The 15,610-nt window shown below is 34.3% G+C and overlaps 1 protein-coding gene across 2 annotated transcripts in view; it reads left to right on the top strand.

Moving 5' to 3' along the window:
* LOC133608923 (carbohydrate sulfotransferase 8-like) overlaps nt 1-15,610 on the top strand; it is a 597,007-nt gene that overhangs the window by 170,456 nt on the left and 410,941 nt on the right. For both annotated transcript variants that reach the window (XM_061964577.2, XM_072913393.1), the window contains one exon: nt 5,071-5,250. In XM_061964577.2, coding sequence (XP_061820561.1) covers nt 5,100-5,250 — 151 coding nt within the window. In that variant the 5' untranslated portion in view covers nt 5,071-5,099. The remainder of the gene's footprint in view (nt 1-5,070; nt 5,251-15,610) is intronic.

Below are 15,610 nucleotides of genomic sequence, written 5' to 3'. Positions count from 1 at the left end.
CACGTAAGAGACTAGACGTATTTTTCGGACTATAAGTCGCAGTTTTTGTCATAGTTTGGCCGGGGGTGCGACTTATACTCAGGAGCGACTTATGTGTGAAATTATTAACACATTACCGTAAAATATCAAATAATATTATTTAGCTCATTCACGTAAGAGACTAGACGTATTTTTCGGACTATAAATCGCAGTTTTTTTCATAGTGTGACTTATACTCAGGAGCGACTTATGTGTGAAATTATCAACACATTACCGTAAAATATCAAATAATATTATTTAGTTCATTCACGTAAGAGACTAGACATATTTTTCGGACTATAAGTCGCAGTTTTTTTCATAGTTTGGCCGGGGGTGCGACTTATACTCAGGAGCGACTTATGTGTGAAATTATTAACACATTACCGTAAAATATCAAATAATATTATTTAGTTCATTCACGTAAGAGACTAGACGTATTTTTCGGACTATGAGTCGCAGTTTTTGTCATAGTTTGGCCGGGGGTGCGACTTATACTCAGGAGCGACTTATGTGTGAAATTATTAACACATTACCGTAAAATATCAAATAATATTATTTAGCTCATTCACGTAAGAGACTAGACGTATTTTTCGGACTATAAGTCGCAGTTTTTTTCATAGTTTGGCCGGGGGTGCGACTTATACTCAGGAGCGACTTATGTGTGAAATTATCAACACATTACCGTAAAATATCAAATAATATTATTTAGCTCATTCACGTAAGAGACTAGACGTATTTTTCGGACTATAAGTCGCAGTTTTTGTCATAGTTTGACCGGGGGTGCGACTTATACTCAGGAGCGACTTATGTGTGAAATTATTAACACATTACCGTAAAATATCAAATAACATTATTTAGTTCATTCACGTAAGAGACTAGACGTATTTTTCGGACTATAAGTCGCAGTTTTTTTCATAGTTTGGCCGGGGCTGCGACTTATACTCAGGAGCGACTTATGTGTGAAATTATTAACACATTACCGTAAAATATCAAATAATATTATTTAGCTCATTCACGTAAGAGACTAGACGTATTTTTCGGACTATAAATCGCAGTTTTTTTCATAGTGTGACTTATACTCAGGAGCGACTTATGTGTGAAATTATCAACACATTACCGTAAAATATCAAATAATATTATTTAGCTCATTCACGTAAGAGACTAGACGTATTTTTCGGACTATAAGTCGCAGTTTTTTTTCATAGTTTGGCCGGGGGTGCGACTTATACTCAGGAGCGACTTATGTGTGAAATTATTAACACATTACTGTAAAATATCAAATAATATTATTTAGCTCATTCACGTAAGAGACTAGACGTATTTTTCGGACTATAAGTCGCAGTTTTTGTCATAGTTTGGCCGGGGGTGCGACTTATACTCAGGAGCGACTTATGTGTGAAATTATTAACACATTACCGTAAAATATCAAATAATATTATTTAGTTCATTCACGTAAGAGACTAGACGTATTTTTTGGACTATAAGTCGCAGTTTTTGTCATAGTTTGGCCGGGGGTGCGACTTATACTCAGGAGCGACTTATGTGTGAAATTATTAACACATTACCGTACAATATCAAATAATATTATTTAGTTCATTCACGTAAGGGACTAGACGTATTTTTCGGACTATAAGTCGCAGTTTTTGTCATAGTTTGGCCGGGGGTGCGACTTATACTCAGGAGCGACTTATGTGTGAAATTATTAACACATTACCGTAAAATATCAAATAATATTATTTAGCTCATTCACGTAAGAGACTAGACGTATTTTTCGGACTATAAGTCGCAGTTTTTTTCATAGTTTGGCCGGGGGTGCGACTTATACTCAGGAGCGACTTATGTGTAAAATTATTAACACATTACCGTAAAATATCAAATAATATTATTTAGCTCATTCACGTAAGAGACTAGACGTATTTTTCGGACTATAAGTCGCAGTTTTTGTCATAGTTTGGCCGGGGGTGCGACTTATACTCAGGAGCGACTTATGTGTGAAATTATTAACACATTACCGTAAAATATCAAATAATATTATTTAGTTCATTCACGTAAGAGACTAGACGTATTTTTCGGACTATAAATCGCAGTTTTTTTCATAGTGCGACTTATACTCAGGAGCGACTTATGTGTGAAATTATTAACACATTACCGTAAAATATCAAATAATATTATTTAGCTCATTCACGTAAGAGACTAGACGTATTTTTCGGACTATAAGTCGCAGTTTTTGTCATAGTTTGGCCGGGGGTGCGACTTATACTCAGGAGCGACTTATGTGTGAAATTATTAACACATTACCGTAAAATATCAAATAACATTATTTAGTTCATTCACGTAAGAGACTAGACGTATTTTTCGGACTATAAGTCGCAGTTTTTTTCATAGTTTGGCCGGGGCTGCGACTTATACTCAGGAGCGACTTATGTGTGAAATTATTAACACATTACCGTAAAATATCAAATAATATTATTTAGCTCATTCACGTAAGAGACTAGACGTATTTTTCGGACTATAAATCGCAGTTTTTTTCATAGTGTGACTTATACTCAGGAGCGACTTATGTGTGAAATTATTAACACATTACCGTAAAATATCAAATAATATTATTTAGCTCATTCACGTAAGAGACTAGACGTATTTTTCGGACTATAAGTCGCAGTTTTTTTCATAGTTTGGCCGGGGGTGCGACTTATACTCAGGAGCGACTTATGTGTGAAATTATTAACACATTACCGTAAAATATCAAATAATATTATTTAGCTCATTCACGTAAGAGACTAGACGTATTTTTCGGACTATAAGTCGCAGTTTTTTTTCATAGTTTGGCCGGGGGTGCGACTTATACTCAGGAGCGTCTTATGTGTGAAATTATCAACACATTACCGTAAAATATCAAATAATATTATTTAGCTCATTCACGTAAGAGACTAGACGTATTTTTCGGACTATAAGTCGCAGTTTTTGTCATAGTTTGACCGGGGGTGCGACTTATACTCAGGAGCGACTTATGTGTGAAATTATTAACACATTACCGTAAAATATCAAATAACATTATTTAGTTCATTCACGTAAGAGACTAGACGTATTTTTCGGACTATAAGTCGCAGTTTTTTTCATAGTTTGGCCGGGGCTGCGACTTATACTCAGGAGCGACTTATGTGTGAAATTATTAACACATTACCGTAAAATATCAAATAATATTATTTAGTTCATTCACGTAAGAGACTAGACGTATTTTTCGGACTATAAATCGCAGTTTTTTTCATAGTGTGACTTATACTCAGGAGCGACTTATGTGTGAAATTATCAACACATTACCGTAAAATATCAAATAATATTATTTAGCTCATTCACGTAAGAGACTAGACGTATTTTTCGGACTATAAGTCGCAGTTTTTGTCATAGTTTGGCCGGGGGTGCGACTTATACTCAGGAGCGACTTATGTGTGAAATTATTAACACATTACCGTAAAATATCAAATAATATTATTTAGCTCATTCACGTAAGAGACTAGACGTATTTTTTGGACTATAAATCGCAGTTTTTTTCATAGTGCGACTTATACTCAGGAGTGACTTATGTGTGAAATTATTAACACATTACCGTAAAATATCAAATAATATTATATAGCTCATTCACGTAAGAGACTAGACGTATTTTTCGGACTATAAGTCGCAGTTTTTTTTCATAGTTTGGCCGGGGGGGCGACTTATACTCAGGAGTGACTTATGTGTGAAATTATTAACACATTACCGTAAAATATCAAATAATATTATTTAGCTCATTCACGTAAGAGACTAGACGTATTTTTCGGACTATAAGTCGCAGTTTTTGTCATAGTTTGGCCGGGGGTGCGACTTATACTCAGGAGCGACTTATGTGTGAAATTATTAACACATTACCGTAAAATATCAAATAATATTATTTAGCTCATTCACGTAAGAGACTAGACGTATTTTTTGGACTATAAATCGCAGTTTTTTTCATAGTGTGACTTATACTCAGGAGTGACTTATGTGTGAAATTATTAACACATTACCGTAAAATATCAAATAATATTATATAGCTCATTCACGTAAGAGACTAGACGTATTTTTCGGACTATAAGTCGCAGTTTTTTTTCATAGTTTGGCCGGGGGGGCGACTTATACTCAGGAGCGACTTATGTGTGAAATTATTAACACATTACCGTAAAATATCAAATAATATTATTTAGTTCATTCACGTAAGAGACTAAACGTATTTTTCGGACTATAAATCGCAGTTTTTTTCATAGTGTGACTTATACTCAGGAGCGACTTATGTGTGAAATTATTAACACATTACCGTAAAATATCAAATAATATTATTTAGCTCATTCACGTAAGAGACTAGACGTATTTTTCGGACTATAAGTCGCAGTTTTTTGTGCGACTCATATATGTTTTTTTCCTTCTTTATTATGCATTTTCGGCACATGTGCGACTTATACTCCGGTGCGACTTATACTCCGAAAAATACGGTAGCCGTATACGATTTCATGGGATTTAGCGATTAGGAGTGACAGATTGTTTGGTAAACGTATAGCATGTTCTATATGTTATAGTTATTTGAATGACTCTTACCATAATATGTTACGTTAACATACCAGTTGGTTATTTATGCCTCATATAACGTACACTTATTCAGCCTGTTGTTCACTATTCTTTATTTATTTGAAATTGCCTTTCAAATGTCTATCCTTGGTGTTGGCTTTTATCAAATACATTTCCCCCAAAAATGCGACTTATATATGTTTTTTTCCCTTCTTTATCATGCATTTTCGGCCGGTGCGACTTATACTCCGGAGCCACTTATACTCCGAAAAATATGGTACTTTTTAACAATGACTTTTTAAAAAAAATGGTGTTCTCTGCACATAAAAGTAACCTTTTACTTAATTGTATGATTGTTGTAATTTGAGTAGTTGCATTCTAGCGACGCGATGAAGCTCTTCAGTCATTTGTCCGTACGCCATTTTTCACCTTCTGACTGTTTTGCTAATTGTGCTCTTTGTTCCCAACTCACTCCAGAACCTTCTCTCGCATTAGTGTGGGAGGGGATGAAGTGGAGGATGGCGTTGGACTCCCTGCGTGGACGGAGGCGGAGGCTGCCCTGCTCCTTCTGGTTCCTCCTGCTGTTCGCTGCTGGGGGTGTGCTTCTCTTCATCCAGCAGCAGGACGCATCAGAGATGGTGCGCCAACAAGGCCACGGTGAGTTTACACTTACGGTAAACGCACAGCACAAAATGTCTGTTATAGTTAGTTCCTCCTTAGAAATCTTTTTGTTGTCCGTCACTGAATCACTGACATAGCAAACATCTGTCGGTCCATTCACATACAAACATACGCTCATAATGCAAACACACACACACATAATGCAGGATCCCTCTGTCTATTTGTATACATGCACAATTTGAACAAGTCCATACTGTCTACTACGTTTGTCCATTCATGTGCGTATGCACAAAATAAGAAAATGTTTCTATCCCTTCACATGCACACAGTGCAAACATCTGTCAGTCCATTCACATACAAACATACGCTCATAATGCAAACACACACAAACATAATGCAAGATCCCTCTGTCCATTTGTATACATGCACAATTTGAACATGTCCATACTGTCTACTACGTTTGTCCATTCACGTGCGTATGGACAACATGTGAAAATGTTTTTATTGATGCACACAATGCAAGCATATGTCGGTCCATTCACATAAAAACATACGCTCATAAAGCAAACACATACAAACATAATGCAAGATCCTTCTGTCTATTTGTATACATGCACAATTTGAACATGTCCATACTGTCTACTAAGTTTGTCCATTCACGTGTGTACGCACAGATTGTGAAACTGTTTTTATCCATGCACACAATGCAAACATCTGTCGGTCCATTCACATAAAACTATACGCTCATAAAGCAAACACATACAAACATAATGCATGATCCCTCTGTCCATTTGTATACATGCACAATTTGAACATGTCCATCCTGTCTACCACGTTTTTCCATTCACGTGCGTATGCACAGAATGTGAAAATGTTTTTATCCATGCACACAATGCAAACATCTGTCGGTCCATTCACATACAAACATACGCTCATAATGCAAACACATACAAGCATAATGCAAGATCCCTCTGTCCATTTGTATACATTCACAATTTGAACATGTCCATACTGTCTACCATGTTTGTCCATTCACATACATATGCACAAAATGTGAAAATGTTTCTATCCCTTCACATGCACACAATGCAAACATCTGTCGGTCTATTCACGTGCATGACACACATTATAAAACATATCTCCATATATTTAGGCGAATACATATGTGTATGTCTATTCACATACACACTTATACTATATGCATTTACCTGCATCCAAATGTTGATGACTGTCTGTCCATACAAACATAATGTAAAAATGACTATTCATTTATTTTTACTGTACACAAATGGGATGCAAAATCTGTATGTGAATTCATATCTACTTAAAATGTAAACATGTGTCCATCCTTTCACATACAGTCACAATCCAAACACAAATGCACACATAATGCAAGATCCCTCTGTCCATTTGTATACATGCACAATTTGAACATGTCCATCCTGTCTACTATGTTTGTCCATTCACGTGCGTATGCAAAAAATGTGAAAATGTTTTTATCCATGCACACAATGCAAACATCTGTCGGTCGATTCACATACAAACATACGCTCATAATGCAAACACATACAAGCATAATGCAAGATCCCTCTGTCCATTTGTATACATGCACAATTTGAACATGTCCATACTGTCTACCCCGTTTGTCCATTCATGTGCGTATGCACAAAATAAGAAAATGTTTCTATCCCTTCACATGCACACAATGCAAACATCTGTCGGTCCATTCACATACAAACATACGCTCATAATGCAAACACATACAAACATAATGCAAGATCCCTTCGTCCATGTGTATACATGCACAATTTGAACATGTCCATACTGTCTACTACGTTTGTCCATTCACGTGCGTATGGACAACATGTGAAAATGTTTTTATCCATGCACACAATGCAAGCATATGTTGGTCCATTCACATAAAAACATACGCTCATAAAGCAAACACATACAAACATAATGCAAGATCCTTCTGTCTATTTGAAATACATGCACAATTTGAACATGTCCATACTGTCTACCACGTTTTTCCTTTCACGTACGTATGCACAAAATGTGAACATGTTTCTATCCCTTCACATGCACACAATGCAAACATCTGTCAGTCTATTCACATACATTACACACATTATAAAACATATCTCCATATATTTAGGCGAATACATATGTGTATGTCTATTCACATACACACTTATACTATATGCATGTACCTGCATCCAAATGTTGATGACTGTCTGTCCATACAAACATAATGCAAAAATGACTATTCATTTATTTTTACTGTACACAAATGGGATGCAAAATCTGTATGTGAATTCATATCTACTTAAAATGTAAACATGTGTCCATCCTTTCACATACAGTCACAATCCAAACACAAATGCCCATTCCTATCTTGTCTTTCCATTCACACACTAGTTCCTCTTTAAAAAAAATGTTTTGTTGTCCATCACTGAATCTCTTACACGTGTACTCTATGGTGGAGGAATGATTGATTGACATATCAAACATCTGCTAGTCCATTCACATACAAACATGCGCTCATAATGCAAACACATACAAACATAATGCAAGATCCCTCTGTCCATTTGTATACATGCACAATTTGAACATGTCCATACTGTCTACTACGTTTGTCCATTCACGTGCGTATGCACAAAATAAGAAAATGTTTCTATCCCTTCACATGCACACAATGCAAACATATGTCGGTCCATTCACATACAAACATACGCTCATAATGCAAACACATACACACATAATGCAGGATCCCTCTGTCTATTTGTATACATGCACAATTTGAACATGTCCATCCTGTCGACCAAGTTTGTCCATTCACGTACGTACGTGCAAAATGTGAACATTTTTCTATCCCTTCACATGCACACAATGCAAATATCTGTCGGTCCATTCACATACAAACATACGCTCATAATGCAAACACATACAAACATAGTGCAAGATCCCTCTGTCCATTTGTATACATGCACAATTTGAACATGTCCATACTGTCTACTACGTTTGTCCATTCACGTGCGTATGGACAACATGTGAAAATGTTTTTATCCATGCACACAATGCAAGCATATGTCGGTCCATTCACATAAAAACATACGCTCATAAAGCAAACACATACAAACATAATGCAAGATCCCTCTGTCTATTTGTATACATGCACAATTTGAACATGTCCATACTGTCTACCACGTTTTTCCTTTCACGTACGTATGCACAAAATGTGAACATGTTTCTATCCCTTCACATGCACACAATGCAAACATCTGTCGGTCTATTCACATACATTACACACATTATAAAACATATCTCCATATATTTAGGCGAATACATATGTGTATGTCTATTCACATACACACTTATACTATATGCATGTACCTGCATCCAAATGTTGATGACTGCCTGTCCATACAAACATAATTCAAAAATGACTATTCATTTATTTTTACTGTACACAAATGGGATGCAAAATCTGTATGTGAATTCATATCTACTTAAAATGTAAACATGTGTCCATCCTTTCACATACAGTCACAATCCAAACACAAATGCCCATTCCTATCTTGTCTTTCCATTCACACACTAGTTCCTCTTTAAAAAAAATGTTTTGTTGTCCATCACTGAATCTCTTACACGTGTACTCTATGGTGGAGGAATGATTGATTGACATATCAAACATCTGCTAGTCCATTCACATACAAACATGCGCTCATCATGCAAACACATACAAACATAATGCAAGATCCCTCTGTCCATTTGTATACATGCACAATTTGAACATGTCCATCCTGTCTACTACGTTTGTCCATTCACGTGCGTATGCAAAAAATTTGAAAATGTTTTTATCCATGCACACAATGCAAACATCTGTCGGTCGATTCACATACAAACATACACTCATAATGCAAACACATACAAACATAGTGCAAGATCCCTCTGTCCATTTGTATACATGCACAATTTGAACATGTCCATACTGTCTACTACGTTTGTCCATTCATGTGCGTATGCACAAAATAAGAAAATGTTTCTATCCCTTCACATGCACACAATGCAAACATATGTCGGTCCATTCACATAAAAACATACGCTCATAATGCAAACACATACAAACATAATGCAAGATCCCTCTGTCCATTTGTATACATGCACAATTTGAACATGTCCATACTGTCAACCACGTTTGTCCATTCACATACATATGCAGAAAATGTGAAAATGTTTCTATCCCTTCACATGCACACAGTGCAAACATCTGTCAGTCCATTCACATACAAACATACGCTCATAATGCAAACACACACAAACATAATGCAAGATCCCTCTGTCCATTTGTATACATGCACAATTTGAACATGTCCATCCTGTCGACCACGTTTGTTCATTCACGTGCATATGCACAGAATGTGAAAATGTTTTTATCCATGCACACAATGCAAACATCTGTCAGTCCATTCACATAAAAACATACGCTCATAAAGTAAACACATACAAACATAATGCAAGATCCCTCTGTCTATTTGTATACATGCACAATTTGAACATGTCCATACTGTCTACCACGTTTGTCCATTCACGTACGTATGCACAAAATGTGAACATGTTTCTATCCCTTCACGTGCACACAATGCAAACATCTGTCGGTCTATTCACATACATTACACACATTATAAAACATATATTTTCATATATTTAGGTATATACATATGTGTATGTCTATTCACATACACACTTAATCTATATGCATGTACCCGCATCCAAATGTTGATGACTGTCTGTCCATACAAACATAATGCAAAAATGACTATTCATTTATTTTTACTGTACACAAATGGAATGCAAAATCTGTATGTGAATTCATATCTACTTAAAATGTAAACATGTGTCCATCCTTTCACATACAGTCACAATCCAAACACATATGCCCATTCCTATCTTGCCTTTCCATTCACACACTAGTTCTTCCTTAAAAAAAACATTTTTGTTGTCCATCACTGAATCTCTTACACGTGTACTCTATGGTGGAGGAATGATTGATTGACATATCAAACATCTGCTAGTCCATTCACATACAAACATGAGGTCATAATGCAAATACATACAATCATAATGCAAGATCCCTCCGTCCATTTGTATACATGCACAATTTGAACATGTCCATCCTGTCTACCACGTTTGTCCATTCACGTGCATATGCACAGAATGTGAAAATGTTTCTATCTATGCACAAAATGCAAGCATATGTCGGTCCATCCACATAAAAACATACGCTCATAAAGCAAACACATACAAACATAATGCATTATCCCTCTGTCTATTTGTATATATGCACAATTTGAACATGTCCATACTGTCTACTATGTTTGTCCATTCACATACATATGCACAAAATGTGAGAATGTTTCTATCCTTACACATGCACACAATGCAAACATCTGTCGGTCTATTCACATACATTACACACATTATAAAACATATCTCCATATATTTAGGCATATACATATATGTATGTCTATTCACATACACACTTAATCTATATGCATGTACCCGCATCCAAATGTTGATGACTGTCTGGCCATTCACATACAAACATAATGCAAAAATGTATATCCGGTAATTTTTACTGTACACAAATGGAATGCAAAATCTGTATGTGAATTCATGTACACTTAAAATGTAAACATGTGTCCATCCTTTCACATACAGCCATGATCCAAACGCATCTGCCCATTCCTATCTTGTCTATCCTTAGACACATAGTCATTTAAAAAAGCATACAGTATGTATCGTTGAATTATCACCTATTACAAACTTGTATGTCCATTCACATACACATCCAATGTAAATATGTATGTCTATTCATATGCATTATGCACAAATATAATGCAAAGTCTCTGTCCATTGACATGTATGCAACATTTGAAAATATGTCTATCTTTTCACGGACACACAACATACATGTCTGTCCATTCACATACCAACATAATGCAAACATGTATATCCATTCACATACTGTATAATGTACACAAGTGTAATGCAAAATCCATCTGTAGATTCATATACACTCAAAATGTAAACATATGTCTATCCTTTTACATACAAACATAATCCAAATAAATCTGCCCAATCTTATGTCAAGAAAATGTTAACATTTGTCCATTCACATACTAAAAACATAGCCATGTGTCAGTTAATTCACATACATATATAATAAAAACACATCTCTAAAAACATACACATAATACAGAAGTGTATGTCCATTCACACATTAATGCAAATACATGTCTCTTCATTCAAATGTTGACAACTCTCTTGTTAATTTACATATATAAAATAGTGCAAAGAATGTCAGTCTATTCATATGCACTATGCACACATGTAATGCAAAATCTGTCCTTTGACATGTATGCAACATTTGAAAATATGTCTGTCTTTTCACATACAGGCAACAGACAAATGTTTGTCCATTCACATACAAACTTAATGCAAAAATGTCTATCCACTGACATACTGGATGCTACACAAATGTAATGCAAAACCCATCTGTAGATTCATATACACTCAAAATGTAAACATATGTCTATCCTTTCATATACAAACATAATCCAAACATATCGGATTATTTATATGTCAAGAAAATGTTAACATTTGTCCATTCACATACAAACAACATAAATATTTGTCAGTTAATTCACATGCATACATAATTAAAAAAACATCTCTAAAAAACATACACATAATACAGACTTGTATGTCCATTCACACATTAATTCAAATACATGTCTCTTCATTCAAATGTTGACAACTCTCTTGTTTATTCACATATATACAATAGTGCAAATAATGTCAGTCTATTCATATGCACTATGTACACATGTAATGCAAAATATGTCCATTGACATGTATGCAACATTTGAAAATATGTCTGTCTTTTCACATACAGGCAACAGACAAATGTCTGTCCATTCACATACAAACATAATGCAACAAATGTTTATCCATTGAGATACTAGATGCTACACAAATGTAATGAAACATCCATCTGTAGATTCATATAGACTCAAAATGTAAACATATGTCTATCCTTTCACATACAAACATAATCCAAATCCGTCTGCCCAATCATATGTCAAGAAAATATTAACATTTGTCCATTCACATACTAACAACAAAACCATGTGTCAGTTAATTCACATACATATATAATAAAAACACATCTCTAAAAACATACACATAATACAGAAGTGTATGTCCATTCACACATTAATGCAAATACATGTCTCTTCATTCAAATGTTGACAACTCTCTTGTTAATTTACATATATAAAATAGTGCAAATAATGTCAGTCTATTCATATGTACTATGCACACATGTAATACAAAATCTGTCCTTTGACATGTATGCAACATTTGAAAATATGTCTGTCTTTTCACATACAGGCAACAGACAAATGTTTGTCCATTCACATACAAACGTATTGCAAAAATGTTTATCCATTGACATACTGGATGCTACACAAATGTAATGCAAAATCCATCTGTAGATTCATATACACTCAAAATGTAAACATATGTCTATCCTTTCACATACAAACATAATCCAAACACATCTGCCCATTTGTGTGTCAAGAAAATGTTAACATTTGTCCATTCACATACTAACAACATAACCATGTGTCAGTTAATTCTCATACAAATATAATAAAAACACATCCCTAAAAACATACACATAATACGTACGTGTATGTCCATTCACACATTAATGCAAATACATGTCTCTTCATTCAAATGTTGACAACTCTCTTGTTAATTTACATATATAAAATAGTGCAAATAATGTCAGTCTATTCATATGCCCTATGCACACATGGAATGCAAAATCTGTCCTTTGACATGTATGCAACATTTGAAAATATGTCTGTCTTTTCACATACAGGCAACAGACAAATATTTGTCCATTCACATACAAACTTAATGCAAAAATGCCTATCCATTGACATACTGGATGCTACACAAATGTAATGCAAAACCCATCTGTAGATTCATATACACTCAAAATGTAAACATATGTCTATCCTTTCACATACAAACATAATCCAAACACATCAGCTTATTCATATGTCAAGAAAATGTTAACATGTGTCCATTCACATACTAACAACATAACCTTTTGTCAGTTAATTCACATGCATACATAATAAAAACACTTCTCTAAAAAACATACATATATAAAATAGTGCAAATAATGTCAGTCTATTCATATGCACTATGCACACATGTAATGCAAAATCTGTCCTTTGACATGTATGCAACATTTGAAAATACGTCTGTCTTTTCACATACAGGCAACAGACAAATGTTTGTCCAGTCACATAAAAACTTAATGCAAACATGTCTATCCATTGACATACTGGATGCTACACAATTGTAATGCAAAACCCATCTGTAGATTCATATACACTCAAAATGTAAACATATGTCTATCCTTTCATATACAAACATAATCCAAACGTATCAGCTCATTTATATGTCAAGAAAATGTTAACATTTGTCCATTCCCATACTAACAACATAACCATTTGTCAGTTAATTCACATACATACAGTACATAATAAAAACACATCTCTAAAAAACATACACATAATACAGACTTGTATGTCCATTCACACATTAATGCAAATACATGTCTCTTCATTCAAATGTTGACAACTCTCTTGTTAATAATTTACATATATAAAATAGTGCAAAGAACGTCAGTCTATTCATATGCACTATGCACACATGCAATGCAAAATCTGTCCATTGACATGTATGCAACATTTGAAAATATGTCTGTCTTTTCACATACAGGCAACAGACAAATGTTTGTCCATTCACATACAAACGTAATGCAAACATGTCTATCCATTGACATACTGGATGCTACACAAATGTAATGCAAAGTCCATCTGTAGATTCATATACACTCAAAATGTAAACATATGTCTATCCTTTCATATACAAACATAATCCAAACATATCGGATTATTTATATGTCAAGAAAATGTTAACATTTGTCCATTCACATACAAACAACATAAATATTTGTCAGTTAATTCACATGCATACATAATAAAAAAAACATCTCTAAAAAACATACACATAATACAGACTTGTATGTCCATTCACACATTAATTCAAATACATGTCTCTTCATTCAAATGTTGACAACTCTCTTGTTTATTCACATATATACAATAGTGCAAATAATGTCAGTCTATTCATATGCACTATGTACACATGTAATGCAAAATATGTCCATTGACATGTATGCAACATTTGAAAATATGTCTGTCTTTTCACATACAGGCAACAGACAAATGTCTGTCCATTCACATACAAACATAATGCAACAAATGTTTATCCATTGAGATACTAGATGCTACACAAATGTAATGAAACATCCATCTGTAGATTCATATAGACTCAAAATGTAAACATATGTCTATCCTTTCACATACAAACATAATCCAAATCCGTCTGCCCAATCATATGTCAAGAAAATGTTAACATTTGTCCATTCACATACTAACAACAAAACCATGTGTCAGTTAATTCACATACATATATAATAAAAACACATCTCTAAAAACATACACATAATACAGAAGTGTATGTCCATTCACACATTAATGCAAATACATGTCTCTTCATTCAAATGTTGACAACTCTCTTGTTAATTTACATATATAAAATAGTGCAAATAATGTCAGTCTATTCATATGTACTATGCACACATGTAATACAAAATCTGTCCTTTGACATGTATGCAACATTTGAAAATATGTCTGTCTTTTCACATACAGGCAACAGACAAATGTTTGTCCATTCACATAAAAACGTAATGCAAACATGTCTATCCATTGACATACTGGATGCTACACAAATGTAATGCAAAGTCCATCTGTAGATTAATATACACTCAAAATGTAAACATATGTCTATCCTTTCATATACAAACATAATCCAAACATATCAGATTATTTATATGTCAAGAAAATGTTAACATTTGTCCATTCACATACAAACAACACAACCATTTGTCAGTTAATTCACATACATACAGTACATAATAAAAACGCATCTCTAAAAAACATACACATAATACAGACTTGTACATCCATTCACACATTAATGCAGATACATGTCTCTTGTTGACAACTCTGTTTATTCACATATTAAACAATGTAAACAATGTCTGTCTATTCACACACACTATGAACCAATGCAGTGCAAAATATCTCAGTCCATCGACACATATGCAACATTTGAAAACATAACTATATTTTGACATACACGCAACAGACACATGTTTGTCCATTCACGTACCAGATGTCATAGG

The sequence above is a fragment of the Nerophis lumbriciformis genome, linkage group LG06 (assembly GCF_033978685.3).
Source record: "Nerophis lumbriciformis linkage group LG06, RoL_Nlum_v2.1, whole genome shotgun sequence".
In the NCBI taxonomy this organism is placed as follows: domain Eukaryota; kingdom Metazoa; phylum Chordata; class Actinopteri; order Syngnathiformes; family Syngnathidae; genus Nerophis; species Nerophis lumbriciformis.
This window is presented reverse-complemented; position numbering and strand designations above follow the sequence as displayed.